The following is a 17,511-nucleotide window of genomic DNA, read 5'->3' as shown; positions in this document are numbered from 1 at the left end:
AATAGATATTATTATAACTGCAAACTGTTTTTCAACTCAAACGAAATATGAAGAAAGACTCGAGTCTAGACCGCTTTCCTTAACTTTAGGATTTAAAAAGGTTTTCGAAATAATTATAACATTGTTTTGTATTGACATGATTAATTTGAAAAATAATATTTTTAATAGTGATTAACTCTTGAAATTATAAACTTCTATGTATAAGAATATTCACTTAATGGTGATACATATAATTATAGAATCCCTTAAATATGAAAATGATTATTTTTATTATTATTTACGATTAATATGAACATGTTAATGATAATTACAAGATTTAAATTAGATACTTTTTTTGTAACAAACCAATCTTGAAAATATTCATTTTTAGTATTATAGTGATTATCTTTTGGTACATTTTTTTGGGTACAATGTTAGAATGGTCTAGTATTTATACCATATTTTAGACATCTTTTTTCCTAGCATATGGCCTAGTATTTATACCATATTTTGGTATAGGTGAGGATTTATTTTAGAAACCATTAACCAAAATATTTTGGTATAAATACTAGGCCATATTTTAGAAACCATATTTTGGTTAATGGTTTCTAAAATATGGTATAAATCCTCACCTGGCCAAGACATCTTCTTTCCTAGCAGCAACAACACCACCATACAGGGATACTCTGACTTATACTAGGCCATATGCTTGGACACAAGAAAGTCCATAACTGGATGGAGCTTCGTCATCGGATCAACTCTTGTTTCTTGGAAAAGCAAGAAGAAAAACATTGTTTCAAGATCATTTGTAGAAGCTGAATACAGGGCTCTAGCCATGGTTGCTTGTGAGGCCCAATGACTCCTTTTCCTATTCAGAGATTTGGTCATTGATCATCACAAACCAGTCAGTATTTTCTGTGACAACAACTCTACCTTACACATAGCAGCAAACCCAGTTTTTCACGAAAGAACCAAACACATAGACATAGATTGTCATGTTGTTCGTGAAAGGTTGCAAAATCACAACATTCATCTTCTCCCTTTTCATACTTCCCTTCAACTCGCAGATATTTTCACAAAATCTCTATCTCCTTCACCTTTTGGAAGCATTCTATCCAAACTTGGCACCGTTCACATTCACATGCCAAGTTTGAGGGGGTGTGTTAAAGATACTAATGATTCTCCTAGTCTAGATCAAAGCCCAAGTAATTTGGAAGTCTCTACAACTCATAACCGATATTTTCTTCTTTTGGCATATTTTCATAAATCTATTTTTACCATTGGTAGTTTAGTTGCCATTTTTAATAAGTTTTTGTTTTTTAGCTTTTTCAGTTTTGTTCTCTTCTGCTTTTGGCTTCCATATAAATAAGCCATGGAATTTTGTATCCAAGATAACTTTTTCAATAAGAAAACCATCTCTTATTTGGTTTATATCATCATCATCCAAGAAATCAAGTTGTTTCTTATTCTTTTTAGTCTTGAAGCTTTTAAGCATAGCGAAGATTCTTCATTCTTCTTTAATCATGAAATCCATGTCTTCACAATACTAGTAATAATACCCAATTTATCCTAACTAAACCATTGTATTCTTTTTCATGTCTAAAATGTGGTATACTTATCAATATCTTTAATGTATCATTGAAGTTTTTACAACGTGCACCCAGATCTTCTAATCGTTGATTTATCATGAGGAAAAATAATCATAATGACAAGGAACAACGATGTACGACTTGATCAACACGAAATTATACAATGTTTTATTCTACTCTATATGACCTTAAAATAATGAAAATTATCTAGAAGTCCCCATAGTTTCTAATAACTACGAAACGATCCCTGTCAATCAAATCTTTGTTGATTTTTTCTCCTTCATAAATCACAACATTGCTATTTGTTATTCAGTTTTACATTGCTATTTGCTATCCAGTGTTACTTTTTTATACTGAGGCTAAAAGAAAAAGAGGATGAAAACACTTTCTTGAGCCAAACAAAAAAGAAGTGGCTAAAGATTATCCTGAAGAAATGGATAATTTTTAGCCAAGTAAAAGAAATGGCTATAGTGAAACCAACATTAATATTTTTTTCTCTATAGCCACATAATCTTTAAAAGCTTTGGCTATAAATAGGAGTGTTACATGCCATTGTAAGATACACTAAATACTTAGCTTAATGCATATTCTCTCTTCTTGTTCTTGTTACTGGAAAAGGTATAATAGTGTGAAAGTGCATGTCTAGAAAAGTTTTGTCTAAAGACCTGATATTTAAGCGTGTCTTTAAGACTCACCTCTCTTTCCTGGAAACTTTCCTGATGTATGTTCACGGACTACGATATTGTTCTGATATACAGTTATCATGGCGAGTGTTAAATTTGATTTGGAGAAATTTCATGGAGAAAATGATTTCAACCTCTGGCGATTAAAGATGAAAGCTCTACTAATTCATCAAGGCTTGAGCAAAGCCTTGGAAGGTAGAAACTTGGAAAAAACACATAGTGCAATTTTGTTGTGATTGAGAGATGAAGTTCTACGAGAAATGTCAGATGAAACTACAACTGCTTCATTATGGTTGAAACTGGAAAGCCTGTACATGACGAAGTCACCCACCAACAGACTGTATTTGAAGAAAAGAATATATACTCTTCAAATGTAGGAAGGAAAGCCGATAAAAGATCATCTGGATGAATTTAACAAAATTATTCTTGATCTAAAGAATATTGATGTTAAAATTGAAGATGAAGACCAAATTGCCAAACCACATTAAATTATTGGTGTCATTTTCTCTATTATATTTTCTCCATGGGTCTTCCGCTCCAACAAAAACTCACATTGTCAATATATATATATATACACACATTTTTCTCTCTATCATAAATATCTATGTGTGAAATTTATAGTACCAAACTAAGTAAAACAAATGCAAGAAGGGTGGTGGATATTAACCACAACTCTAGGGTGCATATCATGATCTAAAAACTAAGATCTCCAAACATTAGAAAATACATAAATTTTAAAGGAAAAAAGAAAAATTAATATTTTCTATACTAGATTGGAATTTATTCGGAATAGGTGCTCCCACCTACTCTAAGAAGATTTACCACCGGCAACTATGCATCAATTATCTTAAGAAATACGTTAGAATCTTTCCAAGACATATGTCTGTTTATTAAATAAGTAATTGTATACAACTTTATGCATCCTTTATCTTTTATTGGTCAAAAATAAAATAAGAATTAAATATATATTTTTTGACTAATGAAATTGAAAAAAATATATAAAGTAATATACATTTGAGATACAAGATGTGCTCCCTTTACACATAAATGAAACTTAAAATTTAGCCAAATGCCAACGATATCAACAAAAATCTTAAATCAATGAGTTGAGAATTATTAGCTCGCCAATATCTTATGATAAAATATTAAAAAAGTACTTATAAATTGATTTTATTGAAAGTGATTACCTAAAAAGTAATAGTAAATGACACGCAAATCAATTATAAATTAAGCACCACTTACCGCTATAGCTAGTATTCTAGTATGTCACTCTCATATTAGATATATGGTATATGATTCACATAGAAATGTCAAATGTTTGATATTATTCTCATCATTGATGATTGATAGCGCTCAACTTCAAAAATATGTCCAATTGTGGGACAACAGATTTCTCTACGTAAAACATTCCTACTTTTCTTATTTCTTTCCTCATATTTGTATAAATAAAAACTTATCACCTAATTTTTTTTAGTTTTTAACTTATTTTATTTGTCAGTATCAACCTTCTTCTGTTTAACATACCCATAAAGTGATAATATGAACTTAACGTTTTCAATATTATTATTGCTGTTGGGGTAGATATAACATGAGAGAAAGCAAGGCAGATTTACTTTTTTTTTAACGTTTTCGTAGCATCTGGATTTGGCTATGTTGGTCCATTAATTTGCACCGCACAATCTATGTTGCACTCGAAACGTGAGAAGAAGCTGAAATCGGACACAAGACCCTTAAAACATGGAACAAGGAATGTGTGCAACAAACCACTTCTACAGAAGTATCGTGCAATAATGCATTCAGTTTCAACTTTCTTTTGATGTCTGTTACCGGCTGACTTGTAATTTTCCCATTCTATGCAAACAGTAAATAAACAGTTAATAAATAAATAAAATAATATTATTTTACCATATAAGTAAAAAAAATTGATAAACCAAAATATATGAGAAGAAAGTATACTCAATCCAAATATAAAAGAGTTAACATACACATATAATACAAACAAATGAATTCATACATTATCATATAAGTAATGTCATACATACATAAGTCTCAAAAGGAAATTCAAACTCACCTATTATATTACCATACAAGTAATGTAATAAACAACAAAATTTGAAGGTCACTTTCTAGATTTGGTATAATAGTAAGAAAATGGAGTAAGACTCATCTCCATTAATGGAGAGACAAGTGATACACATTAATACACAAAATACAATATGTAATAACAATTTTACTATTTTGTGTATCATAAAATTACATTTTTATTGTTAAAAATGTTAACAAAACAATCACTTGCCTCTCCATTAATGGAGATGAGCCTTGTTCAATGGAATGAGGGGATAATCTAGGAGAGAGTGACCTTCTCTCATCTGATTTGAGTGAGAAGCTATGGATAAAGTAGAATGGAACCCAATACATTTGTTTATAGTGTAGAGAAAATGAGAGAGATAATTGAAAAAATAAATATTCATTTCTTTCTTTTTCTGTAAACCAAAGAACACAAATCCTATATACTCTTTTATCTTTCTCTCTTTTTATTCAACTAAATGAAACATTAGGGTGATGCACTTACCTACACTCATTCACTAATGGGTTCATAAGAAGTATAGCATGATCCCAAGGAAACAATACATATTCCAAATTATAGAATCTCACTTTAAGAGAAACTTTATTTTAACACCATATATGATATATGAGAAATTATTATGGGAATGGAGTATCTCCTTACATAAGAAGATAAGTTATCTCCTCCTGCCAGTGAAATTATGACATGTGTCATGTTTCACAATTTTCTATAAAAATATTTTTAAAAATAAACAAAATAGCACACATGTCACATTTTTATTGGTTAGAGGAGATAAGTTATCTCCTTATATAAGGAGATACATTATTTCAATTATTATATGGTTTGAAATTAACTGTCTCAATTAAACTATTGTTATTGATGATCCATTAATAGCTTAAATATAATTAACGAGTTCATGATAAATTAATTATGATTAAAGGTTATTAATTTTGAATAATGTAATATATATATATTTTCATTTTTATTGTCCACATTTTTTTGAACAAAATTTTGGTTGAAAACATTTCTAATTTTTCATTTACCATAACCACACATTTAAAGTAATTTTTACTATTTTAAGTAATATATGTTCTATCAAAATTACAACTTTAACAATAATGCATTGACTAATTAACAACCTACTAGTTCTAGTGAAGAGATTTGATTATTTTAATTAATATTCCCGGTTCGAAAGCTGTAAATAGAAAGGGAAAAAATAGACGTTTAAGAATAAGAAAAATATAAAATCAGATATTATCCAACAACTAAATTCTAAGGTGTAATAAAAAGGATAGTTGTCACAAGGATCTTAAATATATCGCATATGTATTATGTGTTTGGTTAAAAATATATTTAATTATTAAATACTAAACTTTTAAGTTAATGATTTTTTAAGTGATGATATAAAGTGATACATACTTAATGACATAATTCTTCATAAGATGAAAATCAACTTATTGTAAGAGCATCTTGGTCATCAATTTTAAAATACAATAAATTAGTTAAATTCAAATCACTGAAATTCGTTGAAATTAAAGATTAAGATACTTCCCATAAAAAAAAGTAGCATTGGAAAGTGGTTGGCAGTCCCACCTGGGCTCAGCACGTGCTCCATTATAGACTCTGTCATGTGACTCTTCTTTCTCTCTCTCTCTCTCTCCCTTTCCTCTTCAAAACCCATTTACATTCACACACAGATTCATTCATTTTACTTACACAACTTCATCCTTTGTCATCTCTCTGTCTATATTTCCTTTCTGTGTTTCAGCCACTGCAACAAAGCAATAATATCAGTCACTTTACAACATGGGGGACCTCAACATTTTCACCTTAACCAAACTCAACACTCACCTTTCATCATCATCACCATCATGATAATATTATTTCATGATTCACTACACTTTCATAACTCCTATCATATCTTAGCATACTATTTTCTTCATACTCATACATATAATATAAGCTCATAACTGTATATGGGTTGCTTCCACTCCAAAACCGCTCATCTTCACTCTCCTGAAGATCCTCCTACTTCCTTAGCCGATTCTAAGAAACCTGATCCAGGTACTTACCCTTTTCACTCTTCATGCAAAACCTCTCACTTTTTCATACTCATTTCATCTTTTCTTTGTGGGATTTTCACATTGTGTTTGTGTGCTTATTTGGTTTTCAAGTTGTGGATGGGAATACTACAGTAATGTTGATGTAGAGTAGGATTGCTTTTTGTATTATTTTTGTTGGGATGTGATTTTCTTTGCTAGTCAAAATCTGTGATTTCTTTTCAGTTTAATGAAAATGGGGTTGATTATTTTGCTCTTGTTTTATTGATAGTTTGAGAAAGTATGTTTTTTTTAATTATTACACCCTTTTCACTCTCCACCCTTTTCTTTTTTGCCTCTCTCACTTTTCATACCCCATATAATGATACCAAAGTGCGACTAAAACATTTTTTTGTGAGGTGCGTGCACTACAAAAATCTTTTATTTTTTTAAATGTTGGGTTGTAACTTGCTTTTGTAGTCAAAATCTATTACCTTTTTTTTTATTTGGAAGCCAAATGGGGCTTGATTATTTCATTCATGTTTAAGTGTTGTTTTGAGAAAGTTGGTTTTTTTTATAATGTCTTGTTCTGATTTAGTGTTTGGTTTTTTGCTAATTTTGAAGATAATGAGAATACTGTTGAGCAAGACTGTGAGATTCCAGCATTCAAAGAGTACAGCCTGAATGACCTGAGAAGGGCCACAAATGAGTTCAGCACAGGTAACATTGTTTCCGAGAGTGGTGAGAAAGCTCCCAATGTGGTTTACAAAGGGAAGCTCGAGAACAACCAGTTAGTCGCTGTCAAACGGTTCTCCAAACTCTCCTGGCCTGATGCTCAACAGTTCACGGTGAGAGAAATAAGCTTTTTTTTGGTCCCTCAATTTGGTTTCAGAGAAATTGATGGATGAGAATGACAAATATGTAGTTGTTTCTAGAAGTACATTATGGGGTGTTTGGAAGAACTTCGAGAGAGTTTAACTTGGGCTTATGAGAAGTTGAGAACAACTTTTCTCCATAAACTTATGATCTTCCTATAAGCTTTTTATAGATTATTTCACATAAAGCTTATTAAATAAGTGTTTAGTTATGTTGATTTGGATTCTCTTTAAGGCAATTTGGGTTTCCTTTTTCCCCTCCAGATTCCACTGCCACAGATTTTATTTTGGCCGAATTCCAAATATTTTGGGTCTCTCTGTGCTGCTATTAGGTATTCCTTATTTAAGATGCAAGTTTTTGTTTTTGATTGATCAGGCAGAGGCAGCTGGAGTTGGGAAAGTAAGGCATAAGAGAATGGTGAATCTGATCGGTTGTTGTGCTGAGGGAGATGAAAGGCTCTTGGTAGCTGAGTACATGCCAAATGATACTTTATCCAAGCACCTCTTTCATTGTACTGCTCAAGTTTTTCTTATTCAATCTCATTTGTGATTGCTACAGCTATCAGTTCTTGTTGAAATTGTAGGGTTTTAAGTATAGAAGGAAAAAAGGGAATACTAATAATAGTAAATAGTTTCCATATTACTGTGAATTATGTGATACAAAATACATAACCTCTATTTATAGCAATATTAAGACTCCAAATTAAATAAGAAACAAATTATAAAAGATAAGCTAATGTCAATCCTAAGAGATATTCTAAGATGAGAATAAAGTATCTCTTGGTATAAGGAGATAAGTTATCTCCTACAGCCACTAAAATCATGACATGTGTCCTATTTAATCATTTTCTACAAAAAATATTTCTAAAACTAAACAAAACAATACACATGTCACATTTTTACCGGCTGAAGGAGACAAGTTATCTCGTGATATGAGGAGATACTTTATTCTCTTCTAAGATACAGGAGAGAACCAAGTACAATAACGTAGGTTCATAATTAAGCAAAGATGGCCAATATCTCCACATATCCAAAAAGAAACCCATATGTAAGGCATTAGGTGAACACCATAAAGAGGCAAAGAAGCATGCACTTATGAGTAATAAGTAATCAAATAGCATCTGTTTTACTTGCCAATGGTAGTTTGTTAATCAGTTCACATATTTATTTACTTAACGAATTCCATGTGATAGGGGACAAGCAACCATTACCATGGGAAATGCGTGTTAGAGTTGGATACCATGTTGCTCAGGCACTAGATCATTGTAGCATGGAGAACCGGAAAATATACCATGATCTGAATGCATATAGGATTCTCTTTGATGAGGTATGATTATGAATACATTATTATGAACTCATTCATTTGCTTTGCATATTATATCAACATAATTTCAGTGTTTTTCCTGAAATTATGCATTAACGCATTTTCCTGTTTAGGTATATCTCTCACATTCTTTCTCTAATTCTGAGTTTGTTGGTTTGCACTTGATACTGTCATTGTCTTTTCCTTATCATAGGCCATCAATCCCTAATTGCTGTTATAATCATATGCTTGCACATCAAGAATGTTATAAATTCTGTGAATACCATCCATTCATTGGTAAAAGTCTAACTTATGCCTTGAAATTGACTTGATAATAATTTTTCCACTTACGTCAGGATGGTGATCCCCGTTTATCAAGTTTTGGGCTTATGAAAAATAGTCGAGACGGGAAAAGCTACAGTACTAATTTAGCTTATACTCCACCTGAGTTTTTGCGAACAGGTATAGTACTTGCCAAATGTGTTTTTATGGATAGCTGAAATTGGTTTACGATTTATATGACTTTGCTCCTTGGATTACCAACAGCAATGGTAGACATATATAATATACACTTTGTGACATAGGCTAACTATGTACATATATTACTGAATGATAGAGCAGAATTTAGAATAGTATCTTGATATTATTATATTAATTAACATAAGTTTTGCACAGTATTGTTAATGGAAATATGGTACCTAACATCTGCAGGAAGGATAATCCCAGAGAGTGTGATCTACAGTTATGGAACTGTTCTTCTCGACCTTTTGAGCGGCAAGCATATTCCTCCAAGCCATGTATGTTACCATTCCTCCCAAACACCTTGGCATTTTTTCCCATGTTAACGAGAGAGTTTTCCATTTTTGATCAAATTCACTTGGAAGCTTTATCAACAACCTGTGCAGCCATATAAGGATGCACATTATGCTTTATTCTGTTTTATTACACACACTAGCATCTTTTATTGCCCTACAGTTCCTGCATGCTCAATCTTTGATATGACTCATATAATTTATCAAGAACATTTATGCATTGCTTGGTTGTGATACCATTGACAAAAAGTTGCAGTAAACATATACTTGTGAAGAGTTACTATAAGTTTAGACCCTCTTCCTTAATACTTGATATTAAGATTGTTTTCTTGTTGAATACAACATGGCATTGAAATGTGTGTTTCATATCATCATTATTTGTAGTTTTTTGATTACTTGATTGATGATAAGGAGATGAGTATTCATGCTGTGTAGTTAAATCACATGACCTTGAATATGCTCTATCCAAGGGTATGAAAGATTGAAAGTTGTTACTAAGACTGATTTTGATCTTCAGGCTCTGGACCTAATTAGAGGGAAGAATGCATTGTTGTTGATGGACTCTTCCCTAGAAGGGCAATATGCAAATGATGATGCTACAAAGTTGGTTGAGCTTGCTTCGAAATGTCTTCAGTTCGAAGCGAGGGAACGGCCTGATATCAAGTTTCTTCTTTCTGCAGTTGCACCTCTACAAAAGCAGAAAGAGGTTTTTAGTTTTTTTAATTGTGTTCAACTCCATTTCCCACTTTTTTCGTCTCTTTTCGCAAACCTTCATTCATCAAGTTGAACTTCCCCCCTCTTTTTGTTTACAGGTAGCATCTCATGTGTTAATGGGCCTTACTAAAAATACAGGGGTCCTGCCAACCATGCTTTCTCCTCTCGGAAAGGCTTGTGCAAGGATGGATCTTACTGCAGCTCATGATATATTATTAAAAACGGGTTATAAAGATGAAGAAGGTGCAGAAAATGAGGTATGTCAACTCACCACATTTTTCCCTGCAATGCTGGGTTAAATAGTTACACCTGAAAAACCATTATTTTCATTGGGATATGTAGATGAGGTTGGTTCATTTTGCTTAGTATGGTGTGTGTAGCTGATTTTATAATATATGTTTTGAAGATTAATGTTTCTGCTATCTTATTCATTCACCTTTAAGAAGCTGTTCTCTCTGTTGTGTGACTTCGTTACTGACATAAATGTATTTTTAGACAGATGCCAATAGTTGGTATGTTTCTGAACATGCTGCACTTTAGTTACATTAATGGATAACACTTGTTTCGGGAGTGCATTGTTGTTTTACTTCTAAGGCGCAAATAAGACTAAATGTAGATCTTACTTGTTAAGCCGTGATTGTTTTGCCAACATTTTCTGTGCTTTCTCTTGTCTATTAACCAATAATGTAATTGCAGCTTTCATTCCAAGAGTGGACTCAACAAGTGCAAGACATCTTGAACACAAAGAAGTTTGGCGATATTGCATTTAGAGACAAGGATTTCAAAAATGCCATTGAGTATTATTCTAAGGTAGAACTGTTTCAGTTTTTGTGGATTCTTGACTGATTGGGCTCTCTCAATGTGGTTATAATCTTATAAAGGATGGTGGATGAATTTGGGACTCTTTTGTAGTACCCTTGCTGTTCTTGGCCTCTGTTTCCAGTACAATATCTTGTACATGTTTTAATCAGAAAGTATTTTCTATAATATGGTTCAGATACTCTGAATCTTGAAGAAAACCATTGCTTTTCTTAGCCCTTTAAATCAAAGTATAGAATCTATACACCAGAACATTTTGTCATCAAAACCTGCTATCAAATATGCTAATGCTTGTTTTATCCTCCAAAGTAAGTTTATTGTACTATACTTTTGATTCCTATGTGTGACACTTGTTCTCAACTTGGTCCCTATCCATAAATTTTCCAACTCAGTCCCTATATGTACAATTATTTGATTTGGTCCTTGCCATTTAGTCATTTACTTGTTAAAATACCATCTGTTGGAGTTAAAGTACAGGGATGGAATTGAAAATGATTGTCACATGTGGGGACTAAACAATATTTTTTTTATCCCCATGTCATTTTCGATTTGGTCCGTATACTTTAACTTCAAAAGTGTTATAACAACAATGAATCATGAAGTGAAGACCGAATCGAAAATAGTTACATATGGAGGACTGAATTGGAGGTTTTTTTAGGTGTTGGGACCAAATTAAAAACGAGTGTCACATATAGGGACCAAAAAAGGTTCATACTTGTTCTATACTTTCTATAATGACATTTACTAAGACTATTATTTCTAAACTTGAACATAGTCTAAATGCCCTTAATTTATTTGCTCTAAACAGTTGGTGGTTATGATGTCTGTTCCTTCTGCTACCGTCTTTGCAAGGAGAGCCTTCTCCTACTTGATGAATGATCAGGCAGAACTCGCGCTAAGGGATGCAATGCAGGCACAGGTATGCATACCTGATTGGCCAACCGCGTTCTACCTGCAGGCTCTCGCCCTCTCGAAGTTGGGAATGGACACTGATGCACAGGACATGCTTAATGATGGGGCAGCCTTTGAAGCCAAGAGATCTAACAGCTGGCGTGGTTAAAAGTTTGTGGTTCTTTGCTCACTAAACTAGCAGAGTGGCACCATGAAAATATGCTATTTTGTTGTACTTTGTACTTTGCTAGAATAGGAATATGTAGGGTGCTAGTTTAGGGAGCAACAGGAATTCTGGTATATGATGTATCTTAAGGATTAATATAGTGTAGATTTTCCCATACAATAGCCCCTTTAGAATGAATTTCCTCCCACCTCCATATGAAAATAAATTCATTTATGTCATGAAGCTATAAGTTCATGTATGCCATCAGGCTTGGTTGTCCATCTACTTTGTAAAAATGGTTGTTCCCTCTCCAAGTTCCAAATCCAAGTATGTTAGCTTGATGAGAACTTATTCTATGGGTTAAGCATGGAATCACAATAGTGAGTTTGACATTACATATAAAAGGTGAGGTTTACGGATTCATGCACTTGTATCATCTTATTTTTTTTTTCCATCTCTTTTTGACGTGAGGAAGAAGTCAACAGAAGTTCATTTATCTTATTTACACAGATTCTTTTGGTAATGCTAGAAAACACAAGTTCTTTTCAGTCACATTTGAATTCTTAACGAAATATGCAAAAGTTAATTTACCATATATTCATAATAATATGGATCTTTTGTTCTCAAAGATTCTTCCATTAGTATCCTAGAAGACATTTTCATTTTAATGAGGCCATGGATGTAAAAAGCTACAAATGTAAACCTGTGTTCATAACAAATAAGTAGACTATTAAAAGTTTTTATGATCACTTGTCAAGTTATTGTTTCGCTTTTTAAAATATGTACAGAGTATATCTATTCAAAATAAGGATATGCCCCCTGTTATTTCTTTTCATAACCCAGCAACTTAGCCTAAAATAAGGTTGTAAGTTATTTCATGAGCTAATTTGAATAAACTCTTCTCATAAGCTTAAAAAAGTTTTCTTTTTAAACGCATGATAAGCTTTCAAGGATTGCTTCTGAGTTCATGTCTCCAAGTCAGAATGGTAGCTGACAAGAAAGTGGTGTGGTGCAAGACAAAATAATAAGGAATTGAAGTGAAAGTGAAAATGGCTTCTTAATCACATGAAAATGCAATAATATCAGAGAAGCAGTTATTCCAAACTTGACAGAAAGTGTTCAAAAGATAATGAAATCAGAAACATATGAAGAAGTAAGAACAGTTAATGTGAAGCATCTTCTTCATCACAATGTTTTGTGTACTCCTTTGGATCCAACAAGGAATCCAGTTCAGATGGATTGCTTGGCTTTATTTTGATCAACCATCCATCTTCATATGGGCTTGTGTTGATCTTCAAGTAAAATAAGTACAAAAGTATGAGTATATATAATCAGGTAATGAGAGGTTATGAATTTGTTTATGTTCTTTAGTTATGCTTGAAGAGCATGTTTGATTTTCTGATATAGAGAAATGATGAAGGAAAAAGAATACTAATGGAATTAATTACCAGGCCAGGTGTTTCTGTGAGCTTTGAGTTAACCTCAACAATTTCTCCTGAGATTGGAGAGTAGATATCACTTGTTGCCTTAACACTTTCCACTGCTCCAAAGCTGCTACCTTTTGAAGCTTGTCCATTTGGTTCTGGCAGATCCACAAACACAACCTCTCCTAGATGGTCCTGCAACAAGTTCAATATTTTATAGCTTCATTCTTCACTTGTGTAAATTGGGTTGGTCCAGTAGTGTAAGAGTCTGTGTTAGGAGTCTCACATTGAGTAGAATAGTAAACTCAATGTGGTACTTAAGCCATGAGACTCTCTCACCTAATAGACTAGTTTTTTGGATTGGGCTCTCCTCGTGAGTTTAAATCCTAACAATTGGTGCTTTCATTGAGAGTTGCGTCACGGAAAGGGCTACCTATAGGCTGGATTAAGGTAATTACCGAATACTAATAGATGAGTGAAGTCGTCAAAAGAGACAGGGCTACCATCGGGTCAGTGCCGAAAGCCATCGTGGACGTTGGCCCTTAAAGTGGGCGGCAATGCTAGGAGTCCCACATTGAGTAGAATAGTAAACTCAATGTGGTACTTAAGCCATGAGGCTCTCTCACCTTATAGACTAGTCTTTTGGATTGGGCTCTCCTCATGAGCTTAAATCCTAACAGTCTGCTTGATCTCCAGAAAGACTAAAAGATCAATGGTAGTTACTTACACAAAAGATAAGGAGATACCATTAGTAGGATAAAAAAAATTAAGCAGCACCATGACTTTTTTTCAGCTGAAGTTCTGAACTTGATCATAAAGTTATTATAAGAGATATGATAAGTGAAGATAAATTCATACTATCAAAATTCTAATATAAGATAATGTTTAGATAAGATACACATGCACCAGCAATGGTCTTATATTCCACTAATTCTGAATAAAGAAAAAAGATTTAATGACCAAGTATACCAAATAAGAATTAATGTTGTAATGTGTTAGCATAATGAAAGAATAGTAGGGATATGGAGAAGAGGTGCAACCTGGGCATGGTCACTGATGCCAATGGTGGCAACTGAGCCTTCATGCTTGACCCATTCATGTGAAGATGCATATTTGAGTCCATCCAACACTGAGACAATTAAGTAAATACAACAATTTAAGTTAACTAGGCATATATGTTCCCACATTCAAATGGTTCAAAATAATCAAAGGTACAAAGAAAAATATGAACTAAGATTAATACACATAGTTACATATATGTACCAGTGGAGAAGCATCTGGATAGAGAAAAAGCAGAGGTGAGGTGAGGTTTGGAGGCAGAAGAGATTTTGAGTGCATTAGCAGTGGAAGAAGCCCAAATCCTTAGTGCCATTTAGGATGTTTCTATGGACTATGGAGATTAGAGTTGTATTGCTCTTTGTTCTTTCAGTTTTGGTTTGTGGATAATAAAGAGAGGTACATATATTTCCATACATGTTATTTATTATCTTCGATGAATGGTAGCCAATAAATGCCTCATCCTTACCTTGCATCATCATGCTCTCCTTCTCTTTTTAAAAACTATTAGTATAAATTTTTTATATTATAGTATATCATTTATCATTAATTTATGTTACTTTTGTTTTAGGGTCAAGAATAACTAACATATATGAATAGTTAATAATTTACTAACTGTGTAATTTTTTTATATATGTTTTGACACTGTTCATTGGAGTTCTAACTTTATCCACTTTTCTAATATGAATAATAACTAATCATTTTTTATCTAACCTGAAAAAATATTCAGGTGAAGGTATTAAATAGCCAATGATTATGCCTTTTTAACATTTATAACAACTGGGGTTTTAAGCCAATGATGTAATTGTAATAATTATAATATGGTTTTCACGATTTCCAAAATCTTAATATTGACATTTGTAGCTATTACTCAAATTTAAAATCTCGACCAAAGTTATACTTGCATTAAAATTAGATTGGCAATGGATAAATCATTTTATGGTGCCAATATCTTTGCATATATTATATCATTAAGACTGCATCGTATTTTAACTCAACTTTGAAGATGTAAGTGATGTGATATGAAGTAGGTATGCCATAAAAAATTCTGTGTTACAATTCGTAATTCCAAATTCCTCCCAAGATAAATGTATGTTAATTATTTGCATACACACAAATTACAACATTATTTACATTTATTTATTGGAAGAATAAAAGGTAAAGAAATGTTTATAGCATTGCTATCCAAAAAATGATACAATGTACAATAATTAATGATATTGAAAAAAGGATAGCATTTAACGTCTTATTCCTGATGTCAACTACATTGTTAGAAAACTACGAAGTTATTAGATATTTAAATAAAGTACTTTAAATTTTTATTAAATTATATTTATTCAAAAACCATATCCAAGTAATAAAAAAAGACAATAAAGTTTCTTTAGGGTATTTTTCAACCATTAAAAATCAAAATAAGCAAAAGGAAACTATGATGGGCCGAACCAAGCCTTGTTTCAGTGTTGGGCTCTAACCATGAGAGTAACGCTGTTTCTGTAACTATCTATTTTATTTCAGAAAATGATTGATGTTACATGAGAATTGAGTGCAGATTCTAACCGTGAGAGTTTCAGTGCATATTCTATCTTCAATGAACACTTTCAAGATCATCCAGGGACATTTAATGCAGATTGTGTTGATAAAGATATAAGAGGTGGACATTTTTGAGCACTCTAGCACTTCTAGTCATCCAAACAATGCTGTCATGTCCCATAATGCATGTCTTCAGATTCATCACAATCACAAGGACTCTGTTTGGTTTTGACCTTCTATACTTTCTACCAGAGCTAAGCTCATTCTGTGTATTATAGTACAATCTACAATGTATTGATCTGTTTCATGATTCAGATGAACATGTTTCCATGTTCATATTGATGATTCTAGCCCTCTTGTTCATGAGTTTTTGTGTTTATATTATATGTCTCACAATTTGTGTTAATGTATATGCAAAAGATCATTATACTGTTCATATTATATGGAGTTATTTGAATTGTAGCTAATGAAGTGAGTTCATTTTTTTTATCATTTTTAATCTCCTTTTTTACTGTCATTAGATTCGGTGTTGATTTTTAAATTTAAGCAAACTATTTGTACTTTATCTTATTTTTTTCAATTTGGTTCTAAAAAAGATATAATTTAGTTATTTATTTTTTAATTTTTCAATTTAAATTTTATGTCAAAAAATAATGTTTCATTTTTATCATAATATATACTTATTTCTCATTAATGATTCATTCATGATTGTCAAAAACTAGGTTCACCACTAGAAATTGTATATTTTCAACAGCTCTTCTCTTTTTCTCTTATCTTTATTTTCATCACTTCTCCATCTTTATCATCATTACTTGCTATAATGTTTCTCCATCTTTAGCAATTGACAATATTATGATAAAAGGGTAAAATTGATAAACATAAAAAATAAAGGAACGGATTAATTTTTTAATGGATAATTAAATTAAAACATAAAAATAAGATAAGACTAAAATAACAAATATGTATTAGCTTTCCAATGCTATCTTGCTTTTGGGCAGATAAAATTTTCACGTATTTAGATTTGACATTGCATTTTTTCCAAGTAGCTCCTATTTATACCACTATTTATCATTGTAGAAATTGTCAACTAGAACCTGGTTTCTCCACACATTTTCAACAAACGCTTATATATATGGAAAGACAAATAAGGTAGGGGCAGGGATTTGACAAAACCAACTTTCTTATATATGTAGATGGATTTGTTTCAGTTTGAAATGAAATTAAAGTCTTGACAATAACAAGATTATGACTTAAAAAAATGTCTCAAGGGCTTGGTGCAAAATTGATGACCAACCATCTGATAGTTGGAGCCCTAATCCTTGACGGCACGTAACTTTATATCCGCGACTGAAGTCAACCATGTGAATGTAATAGTTTAATTGACTATTATTTGGGCTTAGGATGAAAAGGAAATATACGTTGATTTAATGGTATAAGACTTTGCTACATTCATAGAAAGATCAAAAGATTAAGGTTTCGAATCATGTAAACGATACTTATTGGAATAAACAATTACACAATCCAAAAGAAACTAGTTCACTCATAAGATCAGTAGATATAATTGAT

General features: G+C 32.1%; 2 protein-coding genes across 3 annotated transcripts; one reads left to right on the top strand and one right to left on the bottom strand.

The window, feature by feature from the left end:
* On the top strand, positions 5,969 to 12,277 carry LOC109349583 (probable serine/threonine-protein kinase At4g35230). Of its 2 annotated transcripts, none has more exons than XM_019590440.1 (11): positions 5,969 to 6,178; positions 6,216 to 6,380; positions 6,980 to 7,203; positions 7,607 to 7,742; positions 8,424 to 8,557; positions 8,890 to 8,995; positions 9,245 to 9,330; positions 9,863 to 10,051; positions 10,158 to 10,316; positions 10,756 to 10,869; positions 11,687 to 12,277. In XM_019590440.1, exons 2-11 carry the CDS (start codon positions 6,293 to 6,295, stop codon positions 11,936 to 11,938), a joined length of 1,488 nt encoding a protein of 495 aa, XP_019445985.1. In that variant the 5' UTR covers positions 5,969 to 6,178; positions 6,216 to 6,292; the 3' UTR covers positions 11,939 to 12,277. The 2 variants fall into 2 exon arrangements, with proteins under 2 accessions (XP_019445985.1, XP_019445984.1); XM_019590439.1 differs by having other exon boundaries at positions 5,970 to 6,175; positions 6,213 to 6,380.
* LOC109349582 (glycine cleavage system H protein, mitochondrial-like) lies at positions 12,968 to 14,813 on the bottom strand. Its single transcript, XM_019590438.1, has 4 exons — positions 14,623 to 14,813; positions 14,400 to 14,488; positions 13,384 to 13,554; positions 12,968 to 13,227 (listed from the first exon to the last, which is right to left on the bottom strand). Exons 1-4 carry the CDS (start codon positions 14,729 to 14,731, stop codon positions 13,099 to 13,101), a joined length of 498 nt encoding a protein of 165 aa, XP_019445983.1. The 5' UTR covers positions 14,732 to 14,813; the 3' UTR covers positions 12,968 to 13,098.

This window comes from Lupinus angustifolius, chromosome LG06 (assembly GCF_001865875.1).
Source record: "Lupinus angustifolius cultivar Tanjil chromosome LG06, LupAngTanjil_v1.0, whole genome shotgun sequence".
Taxonomy (NCBI): domain Eukaryota; kingdom Viridiplantae; phylum Streptophyta; class Magnoliopsida; order Fabales; family Fabaceae; genus Lupinus; species Lupinus angustifolius.
This window is presented reverse-complemented; position numbering and strand designations above follow the sequence as displayed.

Bases quoted from the DNA above. Each gene is read 5' to 3' on its own strand.
- LOC109349582 (XM_019590438.1), bottom strand. From the start codon at position 14,731: ATGGCACTAAGGATTTGGGCTTCTTCCACTGCTAATGCACTCAAAATC. The intron at 13,555-14,399 runs GTTGCACCTCTT...AACTTGTTGCAG, and splicing joins GCATCAGTGACCATGCCCAG to GACCATCTAGGAGAGGTTGT. The intron at 13,228-13,383 runs GTAATTAATTCC...TTTTACTTGAAG, and splicing joins TCACAGAAACACCTGGCCTG to ATCAACACAAGCCCATATGA.
- LOC109349583 (XM_019590440.1), top strand. From the start codon at position 6,293: ATGGGTTGCTTCCACTCCAAAACCGCTCATCTTCACTCTCCTGAAGAT. The intron at 7,743-8,423 runs GTACTGCTCAAG...TCCATGTGATAG, and splicing joins ATCCAAGCACCTCTTTCATT to GGGACAAGCAACCATTACCA. The intron at 8,996-9,244 runs GTATAGTACTTG...TAACATCTGCAG, and splicing joins ACCTGAGTTTTTGCGAACAG to GAAGGATAATCCCAGAGAGT.